We start from the raw sequence: 14,422 nt of genomic DNA, 5'->3' as shown, positions 1-14,422 counted from the left end.
TGATCATGTATAATGATGGTTGATTTGGAAATTAATATTATTGGAAATTGGGATGAGAAGGATGTATGACATGAGATTGTGTTTGTCCTTTAGTCATTGATTAAGAAGTGTTAAAATGGTTAGAGGTAGTTTTGGAAATTTTGGTAAAATGTCAATGTGTGAGTTGAGGATGGCTTGTTGTTGATTTTGGTACATTTCGAATGATTTCAAAGAGAAGGGTTGAAATTAGCATGTTTTGATTGATTTTGAAAAGAGTTGAAAGTGGCTTGTTTTGAAAATGGCACTTTGTGGTTTTGAATGAAAACATGGTTTTTGGGCATACTTTGACGGGACATAACTTGGACTACGGATCTCTGATTTGTGCCAAATCTGTTTAGAAATGAAATTGAATCCGGGATGTCCATGCCGTTTGAAGAACGGGTGAAAAATGATTTAAAATGAGAGAGTTATGACCGTCGGAAGATTGGGGGTTGAATCTGTGAATTCTGCAGTTTTTAACTTAGAAAATTTTTAGCAGAATGACCCCCCGCGCGTAGGCACACTTGGCGCGTACGCGCCGTTCTTCCAGGAAGCGCCATCCACGCGTGCGCGTGATGTGCGCGGGCGCGCCGAATGTGCTGCACCCAATGCCCAGCCATTTTCCAGAGAGTTGTGCCAGAGTTGTGCCCGTTTTGTGCCTGGGGCACAAGAGTACCCACGCGTACGCGTGGCTGACGCGTGCGCGTTGTTTGGCTAATTTTCAACCCGCGCGTTCGCGCGTATGACGCTTGCGCGTAGATGAGTTATAAGGCCATCCGCGCATGCGCGTGAAGTGCGCGTACGCGTGGCCCTGTTTTCATCCCAAAGTTGATTTTTGAGTTTTAAAAGCCAAATTTCATACTTCTAAGCCTCCGATCTCACCACTTATGTCTTAAATCATTATGATATGCCTAGCATGAGAAAAAGGGCTAGTGACTGTGGTAACTTGCGAGTGAAGCAAGGGGAAAAATGAATGGTCATTGAGGATCAAAGATGATTATGTGAGATGCGGAGAATGGCGGTGGAAGTGCTTGTTATGCCATGGGCCGAAGGGCCATAATTGTTAATGAATTGGCTGGTTATGGATTTAACCGTGAGCCGGATGGCTAGATTATTGCCGTGTTACGGCGGAGCCATGTTTATGGCCAAGTATAAATGCATATATGCTGTTGATTGAATTGTGTATGTTTGCACTTCCACCATTGGAGATGAGGGTTTCCCTGGGTAGTAGCAATGGCTAGCCACCATGTGCTCCAGGTTGAGACTCGAAGCTCTGTTAACCCAATGTCGTAAGTGTGGCCGGGCACTGTGAAAGGCCCGGATGAGCTCGCCCCCGTAAATATTCACCAGTGAGGGTGATGGATATGGATCATGATTATGATCAAGTTTATGATGAGTATAACTCGAGTTGGGGATGCACGACAGAGGGACAGTCCAATGGTTAGCTACCAGGACTTGTCGGGTTGGCTCTATAACCGACAGATGATATCATCAGCCACTAGGGACAGGCATGCATCATAAGCATACTACATGAATTGTTTGAGATTGCCTATTGACTGCATATTACTTGCTAATTGCCTAAATGCCTTATCTGTTCCTATTTGTAAATCTCTTGTCTGATATAACTGTGTTTGCTATATTATACTCCTGCTGGTGGTTGGGAGGTCTGAAGGAATTGGAAAGGGAAGTATTAGTTAGAATGAAGGATCTTTAGTCAGTTGCCACTTACGGTTTAGCTTGTTTATAAGCTTTGATATTACCTGGAGGAAGTTCTAGGATTGCCTTCGGCTTTCCTCTATTATTATGTATTATATATGTGGAAGCTGTTACCGTACTGGGGACCTCTGGTTCTCACCCATGCGGATTTTGTGGTTTTCAGATGCAGGACGCGAGGCTTCTCGTTGAGGCATGCTGGAGACTCCTGGATTAGCGAAGATCCTTTGTTCTTGGGACTCTGTTTGGTTTATATATCTTGTTTAGATACTTTTATCTCCATTAAATAATACAAACTATGATGACTCCTTCTAGAGGGGATTTTGGAGAATAGGTTGTATGTATTTGTGTCCCTTTGGGTTTCCTTTGGGGTTTCCTTATTTTATTATATGTATATATTATTATGCTCGGACCAGTTATCTTCGCAGCCGGATTTTGAGTCTTGATATTCCCGTTTTTGACACTCCTTATATATATGATCTTGCGTTAGCTTATCCTTTGCTCGTTACGTTATCAATCGGAGTGTTGCGCGTTCGAGTTACGGTTTTTGTTTACCCCTTTTTCTACAAAGGCTCCTAGCTATAATCAATTATTCATACTACTATACGTACTAAATTTTTGTTTTAGAGGTCGTAATACCTTGCCATCTCTGAATTATGACTTAAGCATAAGACTCTGTATGGTAGGGTGTTACAATACTCAAGTGAGAACAGTGAAAACAATGTTCATTGATGGATTAGCCTTCAGCCTGATAAATTCGTGGGTTTCTGGATGATTACTCCTTCCAATGAGTTCCGCAATGGTGGCCCCATCAAGCCAGACCTCACTTCTCAGTTGGTCCCTTCACTCTTTCCATGTTTGTCAGCAGTCAATATGTCGGCAAAGAAGTAACCATGTCTTTCCAACAAGGCGACACTTATAAAAAGATTTTCGGACCTGTTTTTGTCTACCTTAACTCTGCTTCAATCTCCGATCTTCCCTTATCTCTCTGGTCAGATGCTATTAACAGTTTCTCTCTTACTTTAATTTCTCACAATGAAATTAATTACAATAATTAATAATTTGTTTTTCTATTCTTTGGTAATTATTATTAGCTCTCCAAAAAAGTCAAAGTCTGGCCTTACGGTTTTTCACTTTTACCAAATTACTTGCCACCTGATCAACGAGTAACAGTTTTTATTTTTCATATGTTTATTTTCCTATTTAATTTCACACCAAGACTTATATAAAATGTAGCAGGTGCGTTAAGGGTGGGAGATATCTTCTTTTCTGACAAAAATAAAACTTAGCAAATTAATTAATTTAGTTCATTATTAATTCACCAGCAGCTGGCTTTTTTCATTAAGCTTGTCTGAAAAATCGGAAGATGATGCTGCCTGCATGTTATTGCTCCCACTTAAATTTTTTCTGAAATGAAACGAGTACAGTACATTAGAAAAAAAAGTTACAACAACAACAACAACAACAACAATAAAAGTAAAAGCATTAATATTATATAGCATTTGTTGGATCACCATCGACTCTGATACAATTTGTTTGCATAAAATTGATTTTACAAACTTGATTTTGATAAAAAAGTAAGTTTGTATTAAAGTTATTTATGTTTGGCAATTTTTGTATCAAAATAGACTATAATAAAATAAATGTTGTTTGGATTACACTATTTAAAATCGTTTTTAAAATAAAAAAATATTAAAATAGACATCAACTTACATCATTTTTTATATTATCCTATTATTTTAATTTAGATATTTGAATAGATATTTTTAGATAATTTTATAATAAAATTAATATTTATTTTCTAAAATAAAAATAACATATAAAATAGACACAATATATTTTTAAATAAAACTAAAAAAATAAATATTTTTTATTTAATTTACTTTACCTAATAGGATCAATAGATCATATTATAAAAATAATAATAAAAAAATAATACACAAAAATCACAATTATAAAAGTGATTAATATCAAACAAACAGTTAACAAAAAATAAAAATAATAATTAGTAGAAAAAGAGAGCTCGTATAAATACACATAGCCCTTCGATATTGACAAAGTCACTGAAATGATGCCATTGTCGACCACTAACTGAAAACAAGTAAAATTTAAACCCAGTTATGTTAAAGTCAAAACATAAATTAATTAAGTACTTTTTAACTTCTTTTCTAATAAAAATAAAACTTAGCAAATTAATTAATTTAGTTCATTATTAATTCACATGCTGCTGGCTTTCTTCATTAAGCTTGACTGCAAAATCGAAAGATGATGCTGCCTGCATGTTGTTGCTATCCTTTAAACCTTTTCTAAAATAAAATGAGTATAGTGCATTAAAAAAAATGTTACAACAACAACAACAACAACAACAACAACAACAACAACAATAATAATAATAATAATAAAAGCAGTAATATTATATAGCATTTGTTGGGCCACCATCGGCTCTGATACCACTTGTTTGTAAAGATTGATTTTGTATACTTGATTTTGATAAAAAGTAAGTTTATATTAAAGTGTGTTTGGCAATTTTTGTATCAAAATGGATTATAATAAAATAAATGTTATTTGGATTACACTATTCAAAATTATTTTTAGATAAAAAATTATTAAAATAGACATCAACTTAAATAATTTTTTTTATATTATCCTATCATTTTAATTTAAATATTAGAATAGATCTTATTAGTTAATTTTATAATAAAATTAATATTTACTTACTAAAATAAAAATAATATATAAAAATAGACAAAATATGTGTTTAAATAAAACTAAAAAAATATACATTTTTTATTTAATTTACTTTACCTAATAGGACCAATAAATCATATTATAAAAAGATAATAACAAAAATAATACATAAAAATCACAACTAAAAAAATGTATGATGTCAAATAAACAGTTAACAAAAAATAAAAATAATAAAAAATAGAAAAAGAGAGCTCATATAAACACACATAGCCCTCGAGTGTTGACAAAGTCACTGAAATCATGTCGTTGTCAATCACCAACTAAAAACAAGTAAAATTCAAACCTAGTTATGTTAAAGTCAAAACATCAATTAGTTAAGTACTTTTTAGCTTTCTTTTTGACAAAAATAAAACTTAACAAATTAATTAATTTAGTTCATTATTAATTTATCTATTGCTGGGTTTTTTCATTATGTTTGAATGTAAAATCGAAAGATGATGCTATCTGCATGATATTGCTCCCCCTTAAGCCTTTTCTAAAATGAAATGAGTACAATACATTAGAAAAAAAATGCTACAACAACAACAACAACAACAACAATAACAACAATAATAATAATAATAATAAAAGTGAAAGCACTAATATTATATAGCATCTGTTGAGTCATCATCGGCTCTGATACCACTTGTTGGGCTCTGAGGTTATTCAAATTAAATTTGTTTATAAGCTTCTAAAAGATAGGTTCAGCTATATGGCTCTATTTAGTACAAGATAAAGAACCATACCAACAATGAGAGACAGAAAAATAGGACAAATCCTGGCTTACTCTGAAGCCCTTCTCTTAACGAAATCAAGCAACCCTCAATTTGGAGGAGAGGTACTTAAAAAGGACCCATGAATGTATAAATGATTTGTTTTGTTGTGTAATTATTTTTGTTGGTTTCAGGTGGATGACAAATACCAATACTCATGTGAGAACAGTGAAAACAACGTTCATGGATGGATTAGCCTTCAGCATGATGAACTTGTGGGTTTCTGGATGATTACTCCTTCTAATGAGTTCGACAATGGTGGCCCCATCAAGCAAGACCTCATTTCTCATGTTAACCCCCTCACTCTTTTCATGTTTGTCAGCACTCACTATGCCGGCAAAGAAGTAATCATGTCTTTTCAACAAGGCGACACTTATAAAAAGGTATTCGAACCTGTTTTTGTCTACCTTAACTCTACTTCAATCTCCAATCATCCCTTGTCTCTCTAGTCAGATGCTATTAACCAGGTTTCTCTCTCACTTTAATTTCTCACAATAAAAATAATTACAACAATTAATAATTTATTTTTTTATTCAATGATAATTATTATTAGCTCTCCAAAAAAGTCAAAGTCTGGTCTTACGATTTTTCACTATCACCATATTACTTTCCACCTCCTCAACGAGGAAGAGTGTTAGAAAGATTGTTAGTCCAAAATTAGTACAAAAATTTGATACAATATTTTTCATATGTTTATTTTTCTATTTAATTTCACACCATGACTTATATAAAATATAGCAGGTGCGTTAAGAATGGGAGGTTAGCTTCCTTTTTAATAAAAATAAAATTTAGCAAATTAATTAATTTTGTTCATTATTAATTCACCTGTTGCTAGCTTTATTCATTAAGCTTGACTGTAAAATCGAAAGATTATGCTGTCCTGCTGTTGCTTCTTTTTAAGCCTTTTTTTAAATGAAATAAGTATAGTGCATTAGAAAAAAATGTTACAACAACAATAATAATAATAATAATGAAAAGCACTAATATTATATAACATTTGTTGGGCCACCATCGGCTCTGATACCACTTGTTTGCAAAAATTAATTTTGCAAACTTGTTTTTGATAAAACGTAAGTTTGTATTAAAGTGATTTATGTTTGACAATTTTGTATCAAAATAGATTATAATAAAATAAATATTGTTTGGATTACACTATTCAAAATCACTTTTAGATAAAAAATTATTAAAATAGATATCAACTTAAATAATTTTTTTATATTATTCTATCATTTTAATTTAAATATTTGAATAGATCTTATTAGTTAATTTTATAATAAAATTAATATTTACTTACTAAAATAAAAATAACGAAACCAAGCAACCCTCAATTTGGAAGAAAAGAGGATCCGTGAATGTGTAAATGATTTGTTTTGTTGTGTAGTTATTTGTGTTGGTTTCAGGTGGATGATAAATACCAATACTCATGTGAGAACAGTGAAAACAACGTTTATGTGTGGATTAGCCTTCAGTCTGATAAACCAGTGGGTTTTTAGATGATTACTAGGGGTGACAAGCGGAGAAGCCCGTCCCGTCCTATCAAAAGCCCACATTTTGACGGACTGGTCTGCCCCCGCCCCACCTAGTGAGGCGGTCCTAAAATTTCACCCTGCCCTACCAAAAGCACCCTCAATTTGAATTATTAAATTACTGTTACAAATACTTTTTAAATTTATCAATGATAAAAATATTCTAAAATGTGAAAAAATATGAAAAAATATGATTTTTTAATTAATGATAAATGAATTTTGTATTTAGCAAAATATTTATTTTTTATTTGAAATTTTTTAAAAATATTTAAATAACTATTTAAAAATTTATGCAATAAAATACCAAAATTCAAAGTTTAAATTTTTTGTTTTTTACAAATGATTATGGTCATTGATAAAAAATACAAAAACATCCATTTAATATAAAATCACAAATTTTTTTAAAAAATATATTTTTTATTTTTTTATTTAAAAATATATATTTAATTTAAATATTTTTATTACGGTTTAAAATATTTTGTTAGTAAATTAGAAGATATTTTTGTCTACCATAATGGCTATCATTTGATAATACTTAATAAATATGGCGAAAATTAATATCACATTATTTTCTATTTAATAACACTTCATTTTAAAATAAAAAGATATAAAAATATAACCAAATTAAAAAATATTGTAAAACAAAATTCATGTCACCTGCATATTTCAGTTTTCAAGGGATCACATATTTAATCCATGTCTGGCTTCCATGTGATCCAAAAGCGGAGGCTAGTACTAGTGTACTAGGCCCTCGATTTTGGTACCCAAGGAGGCAAGGACTAGTATAAGCCTTTGCTTCATAAAGAATTCTGAAAACCATTCACTGTGGGCTAATTTTGTTGACTTGTGAGCCCAATAATCAAACGTTGAGAATCGAAGGAGGGTCCACAACCTCACCCAAAGCCCTATCCTAATGGAAAATATGGGCCCACTTTCCATGTTAGTGTCCTTACAAAGAACGTTATAAACATCGAACTTGAGTTGGTGGAATAGACAGTTCACTCGTTCGCTTAAACAAGTGTTGGGGGTTCGAATCTCTCTTGTTAATTAATAAAATTTTAAATAAAATTTAAAATTGTGATAAAATAGTCTTTAATAGTTCAATATGTTAAACTAAAAGATACTATGAAAAAAAAATCTTACACTCATTACTACCTGCGCGACCAGCTTGCAAAATGCAGACAACAAACTGTATTATCTTAAGAACATAATTAGTATACCAAATTTGTACAATTATTTTCTGCCAAATTTGTTTGTTTGTAATGCATTAATTAATAGGGCTGATTGATTAGTAGATATTGCAAAGATCTACAGCTACGAAAAGCATTCCAACTGTATGATATGATGATTGCAAAAGGAATTGCCCCAAATGTGTATACCTTACACTGCGCTTATTTCTGGGTTTTGCAGTGCAAATAATATGGCTGAAGCATCCAAACTTTTTGTTGAAATGGTGGAAAAGAAGATCACCCCAAATGAGGTAACATATAATGTTATGATTGAAGGGTATTGTAGGAATGGTAAAATTGACAAGGCCTTTGAATTACTTGATGATATGCTTCTAAAAGGCCTTGTTCCGGACACATACCTACAGACCTCTTATCAGTGGCCTTTGTTCTGCTAAAAATTTTATTGATGTTCTACACAAACAGGATCGTAAATTAGAGAGCGGTTTTTGTGTAAACTAGAGAGTTCAACATGGCAATGGAGTTGCACAATTGAGAGTTGCTATGCCATATCAAAATAGATAGCATTGCTCTCTTGGGGTTGAATTATTCGAAAAAGTTTCTGCATTGTGATATGGCGTCATATTCAAATCAGAAGGACCTGGTAAAATTCTTGTTAGCTTTGATTTCAATTTGCCTAATATTATGTATCACTTACATTTAGCTCTTTCACCTCTTACATTTACCATTTACAATTTTTGGTAACTAAATGCGCCAAACAAGAATTGATACGGAACGTAACACAGGATAAGATGGAAGATCAAAGAAAGGGACTTCTCTACCTCAATTTGATTTCCTGATGCAACAATTAAGGGAATCACTCTATCTCACCTGTTCACACCCAAGTTTCTCAAAGAAACTCAAAGAAAATTTCATTCATAAAAAATTAAAAAAAAAATGGCTACTAGGGTTTAGAGGGTTTTTATACCTCTTAAATTTAAATCCCTAACTCATAAGTTCACTAGAATAAAATATGGGCCAAATCATAATTGGGCCTAAAACAAACAAATAACAAAAATAAAATAAACATAGAATAAATTCTAAGAAAGTGATGTCTCTTTTAATTCATCTTGACTAATGAGAGTCTTCAATGCATCTTGTAAAATAGTAAGACGTGTGGCTTTTGATAATCGTTAATCATTGTCTTGCCCAATTCTTGATGCATCTCCTGAACACATGATTTAGCCATGTTTGCAAAACCTTCTTTTATTCTCTTAGTTGTTGCTCTTGTAATTGGACCAATTGGCATATGACAGTTCTCAATTTGTTCCATAGGGCTCGTATCATTCCCTCCCTCCTGAAAAAGATTCGTCCTCGAATCTGCATCACAAGCAAAAGGAGATAGGTCAGAGACATTAAAAGTAGCTGATACATTATACGCACCTGGAAGGTCAATCTTGTAAGCATTGTCATTGACCCTTTCGAGCACTTGAAATGGACCATCACCCCTAGGGTCTAACTTGGATTTTCTTTGAGTAGGAAATCTCTCTTTTCTCAAATGAACCCATACCCAGTCACCAGGTTCAAAGATAAGTTGTCTTCGACCTTTATTCACCCGTTGGGCTATCAACTTATTTTTCTGTTCAAGCGATTCACGTGCTTTCAAGTGCATTGCTTTAACCTTTTCAACTTTACCTTCTGCATCCAAGCTAACAATATCACTCAAAGGCAAAGGTAATAAGTCCAAAACAGTTAAAGGATTAAAACCATAAACAAGTTCAAAAGGAGAAAACCCAGTAGAAGAATGAGTAGTTCTATTATAAGCAAACTCAATAAAAGGTAAACAATCTTCCCAAGTTTTCAAATTCTTACCAACAACAGCACGTAATAAGGTCCCTAATGTTCTATTTACTACTTCAGTTTGACCATCAGTTTGAGGATGACAAGTAGTAGAGTATAATAATTTTGTGCCTAATTTACCCCATAAAACTTTCCAAAAATGACTCAAAAATTTGACGTCACGATCAGAAACAATAGTTTGGGGAACACCATGCAAACGCACAACCTCTCGAAAGAATAGATCAGTAATATTTGTCGCATCATCAGTTTTATGGCATGCAATAAAATGAGCCATTTTACTAAATCTGTCTACCACAACAAAAATGCTATCTCGACCTTTTCTTGTTCGAGGCAAACCAAGAACAAAATCCATAGAGATATCAACCCACGGATGCATAGGAACAGGTAAAGGGGCATACAAACCATGTGGTAAAGACTTAGATTTAGCCTGTTTACATGCAACACATTTAGCACAAAATTTTTCAACATCTCTACGCATGCGGGGCCAGTAAAAATGTTCAGATAATACATCCAATGTCTTATGCACACCAAAATGACCCATCAAACCCCCATTATGTGATTCAAGAACAAGTAAGTCCCTCATAGAACAAGCAGGCACACAAATTCTATTACCACGAAACAGAAAACCTTCATGTCTATAAAATTTGTTAAATGCACTATGTTCACAAGAGGCATAAATAGCAGAAAAGTCAGAATCAGTGACATACAACTCCTTTAAAAACTCAAAGCCCAATAACTTAGAGGTAAGTGTAGTAATCAAAGCATACCTCCGAGATAAAGCATCAGCAACGACATTATCTTTACCTTGTTTAAAGGCAATAACATAGGGAAATGTTTCAATAAATTCCACCCATTTAGCATGTCTTTTATCAAGCTTACCTTGTCCTTTTAAGTGCTTCAAAGATTCATGATCCGTGTGAATCACAAACTCCTTAGGTAAGAGGTAGTGTTGCCAAACCTCTAAAGCCCGAACCAAAGCATATAATTCTTTGTCATATGTTGAATATTTACGCTGAGCTAAATTCAACTTTTCACTGAAGAAGGCAATGGCTTGTTTTTCCTGCATTAAAACAGCACCTATACCAATCCCAGAAGCATCACATTCAATTTCAAAGGTTTTATCAAAGTTAGGTAAAACAAGAATGGGAGCAGAACACAAACAGTCTTTTAGGGTATGAAATGCAATGTCTTGTTCCCTTTCCCATTTAAATCCAACATCCTTTTTTATGACCTCTGTGAGAGGCGCAGCAATGGTAGAAAAATTTTTCACAAATCTTCTATAAAACCCAGCTAACCCATGAAAACTTCGTACCTCAGAAGCATTCTTAGGCGTTGGCCATTCACTAATAGCCTTTACCTTTTCCTCATCAACTTCAATTCCACTCGCACTCACAACAAAACCAAGAAATATAACTCGATCAATACAAAAAGTGCACTTTTTAAGATTAGCATATAATTTCTCTTGTCGAAGCACTTCCAAAACAGCTGAAACATGTGACAAGTGGTCATCCAAACAAGTGCTATAAATGAGAATATCATCAAAATAAACAACAACAAATTTACCCAAAAAGTCTCGCAAAACATGGTTCATCAGATGCATAAAAGTACTAGGGGCATTAGTTAACCCAAAAGGCATTACTAACCACTCATATAACCCATGTTTTGTTTTAAATGCAGTTTTCCATTCATCCCCTGGGTTCATTCTAATTTGATGATACCCACTTTTTAAATCAATTTTAGTGAATATGCATGCACCATATAACTCATCAAGCATGTGATCTAACCTAGGGATAGGATAACGATACTTTACCGTAATTTTATTGACTGCGCGACAATCCACACACATTCGCCAAGTACCATCCTTCTTTGGAACCAACAAAACTGGTACAGCACATGGACTCATACTCTCCCGGATATGACCTTTGGCTAATAACTCCTCTACTTGCCTTTGAAGTTCCTTTGTCTCTTCAGGATTACTCCTATAGGCTGGTCTATTAGGAATACTAGCACCAGGAATAAAATAAATTTGGTGCTCAATCCCACGTAATTGAGGCAAACCACGTGGTACGTCAGTAGGGAAGACATCGGCAAATGCCTGCAACAAAGAGACAAAGCTATTTGGCAAATTTGGGTTAAGGTCAGTGTCAGAGAATAAAGTATCCCTAAACCGAACCATAAACAAAGCTTTCTTGCCTATTAAAGCACTCTTTAAATCTCTCTCTTTTGCAAAGAAACACAATTTGCTCTCAACTTTCTTAATTTTTTTTGTATTTGTACTACTCTCATGACATGGACTCTTTTCTTTCTTTTCACTCACCTTTGGGCCTTTTGCTATATTCTTTTCACTCATAGCCTCTTTTCTCTCAGATTTTTCTGTTATCTCACATCCCATGTTCCCCTTGGTATCCTGTTGAAGCTTCAACTGGTCAAGGTAAACCTCCTTAGGTGATAAAGGAGCAAGAGTGATCTTGCGACCATTAAAATCAAAGGAGAATCGATTTGTATAACCATTATGAAATGCTCGACGGTCGAACTGCCAAGGTCGCCCCAATAATAAATGACAAGCTTGCATTGGCACCACATCACACAATGCCTCATCAACATACTTGCCAACAGAGAATGCAATTGTCACCTGTTTGTCAACCTTGATCTCTCCACTGTCATTCAACCACTGCAACGTATATGGTTTAGGATGTCGAACACATGTCAAACCCAATTTCTCCACCATAAGTGTACTAGCCACATTAGTCCAACTCCCGCCATCAATAATTAAACTACACACTTTTCCACCCACCAAGCATCTAGTGTGAAAAAGATTGTGGCATTGCTCTAGACTTTCTTCTTTCACCTGTAAATTCAAAGCACGTCTAACAACAAGAGATTCACCATGGACTGCATACTCAACATCACCATCAGAACAATCCTCCAAAGATGGCATGCTATTATGATCAGAGTCATCACCACGATCAGAATCAGACACAATATCATCTCCTCTAATAACCATCAATCTCCTATTTGGGCAATCACTAGCATAATGACCCATACCATGACACTTGAAGCATTTAATATCTCGATGTCTAGAAGTAGCAGAAGAAGAGTTAGAATTACCTTTCTTCTTCGTAGCATCAAGCAATGCATTGGATTCAACACCCTTAGTCTTTGTTGTGTCAGCACTACGAGACTCCCACTTTGGATTAACATGCGATAATCCTCTTGGTGCTCTTCTTTGTTGTTGCCTCTCCACCTTCATTGCCATACTGACCAAATCATCTATCTCCACATAATGATGTAACTCCACCACATCAGCAATTGCTCTATTCAAACCACCCACAAATCGTGCCATAGTAACCTCAGTGTCCTCTTCTATGTTGGCAGTAATCATAAGCATTTCCATTTCCTTATGGTAGTCTTCAACGGACTTGGAGCCTTGAGTCAGTCGATGTAACTTCTGATGCACTTCCCTGTAGTAGTACGAAGGCATAAATCGTTTCTTCATGAGGCGCTTCATAAGATCCCAAGACTCTATAGGGTGATCATCATTCCGCCGTCGTGTCTTCACTAGTTCATCCCACCAAAGCAAGGCATAGTCAGAGAATGCAACTGCTGCCAAACGAACCTTCTTTTCCTCAGAGTAATTATGGCAAGCAAAAATTCTTTCCACCTTACGTTCCAACTCCAAATAAACTTCAGGATCATTTCTCCCTTTGAATGGTGGTATTTGCATCTTGATGGCGTTGATATTGCTATCTTGACTTTTATGTCGAGGTGTTATAACCCCATCAGAGTCATCATCAGAAGGTACATGATTCTGACGCCGATTCCGGAAAGGTCCTTGTTTAGCAATCTTGGATAGTGTCTGTGTCACCTCTTGCTTCCATGCTTCCAATTCAGTCAAGCGATTAGTTAAGTGTTGAATGGCCCTTTGCATCAACTCCATGTCAACTACAGTATCTTCAGAATGATCTGCCATAACAATGAACCTGTAACAAAAATATTATAAAAGAACCTCACAAGCACTCGCTCACGTGTTTCACTCAAAGATGGACACTCGTGTTTATTCTCAAAATTGGTTTTTACCCTCTATTGAACTTACCACTCTTGCTTTTTACCACTCTTGAATCTCTTTGACTGTTACACTTTAGAAAGCAAATAAAAATAAAAGATAGAGAAAATCCGACGCAACGATAAGAGGAAAAGATGGATAGAATAATAAAAGGGACAAAGACACAAAAGACAAAAGATCAGAATAATAATAATTAAAAAAAAATAAAAATAATAAGAATAAGAATAATAATAATAACGTACGTAATGATTTTTTTTTTTTGAGATTGTTGCTTTGTTTTGTTTTTTTTTTGTTTTGTTTTGTTTTTTGTTTTTTGTTTTTTGTTTTTTGCTTGAGTGCTACTGTGTAAACTTTAAAGTATGTACTCTCAAGTATATACTCTTTGTTTTTTTGGTACTCAAGGGAATGACAAAAAGAATAACGATGAACACAGACGGAAGGATAAAGTGACTATGCGTGGCTGGAAATTTTTTTTTTTGGGTACTCAAGGGAAGGACAAAAAGAATAACGATGAACACAGACGGAAGGATAAAGTGACTATGCGTGGCTGGAATTTTTTTTTTTTTTTTTTTAAGT

General features: G+C 34.2%; 1 protein-coding gene across 1 annotated transcript; it reads right to left on the bottom strand.

The window, feature by feature from the left end:
• Nucleotides 1–9,070: 9,070 nt before the first annotated feature.
• LOC140177435 (uncharacterized) lies at nt 9,071–13,291 on the bottom strand. The gene is made up of 5 exons (XM_072210539.1): nt 12,201–13,291; nt 11,726–12,059; nt 10,077–11,647; nt 9,367–9,716; nt 9,071–9,303 (listed from the first exon to the last, which is right to left on the bottom strand). The coding sequence occupies exons 1-5, from the start codon at nt 13,289–13,291 to the stop codon at nt 9,071–9,073; spliced, it is 3,579 nt and encodes a 1,192-aa protein (XP_072066640.1).
• Between the last annotated feature and the right edge of the window lie 1,131 nt (nt 13,292–14,422).

The sequence above is a fragment of the Arachis hypogaea genome, chromosome 13 (assembly GCF_003086295.3).
Source record: "Arachis hypogaea cultivar Tifrunner chromosome 13, arahy.Tifrunner.gnm2.J5K5, whole genome shotgun sequence".
Classification (NCBI taxonomy): domain Eukaryota; kingdom Viridiplantae; phylum Streptophyta; class Magnoliopsida; order Fabales; family Fabaceae; genus Arachis; species Arachis hypogaea.
This window is presented reverse-complemented; position numbering and strand designations above follow the sequence as displayed.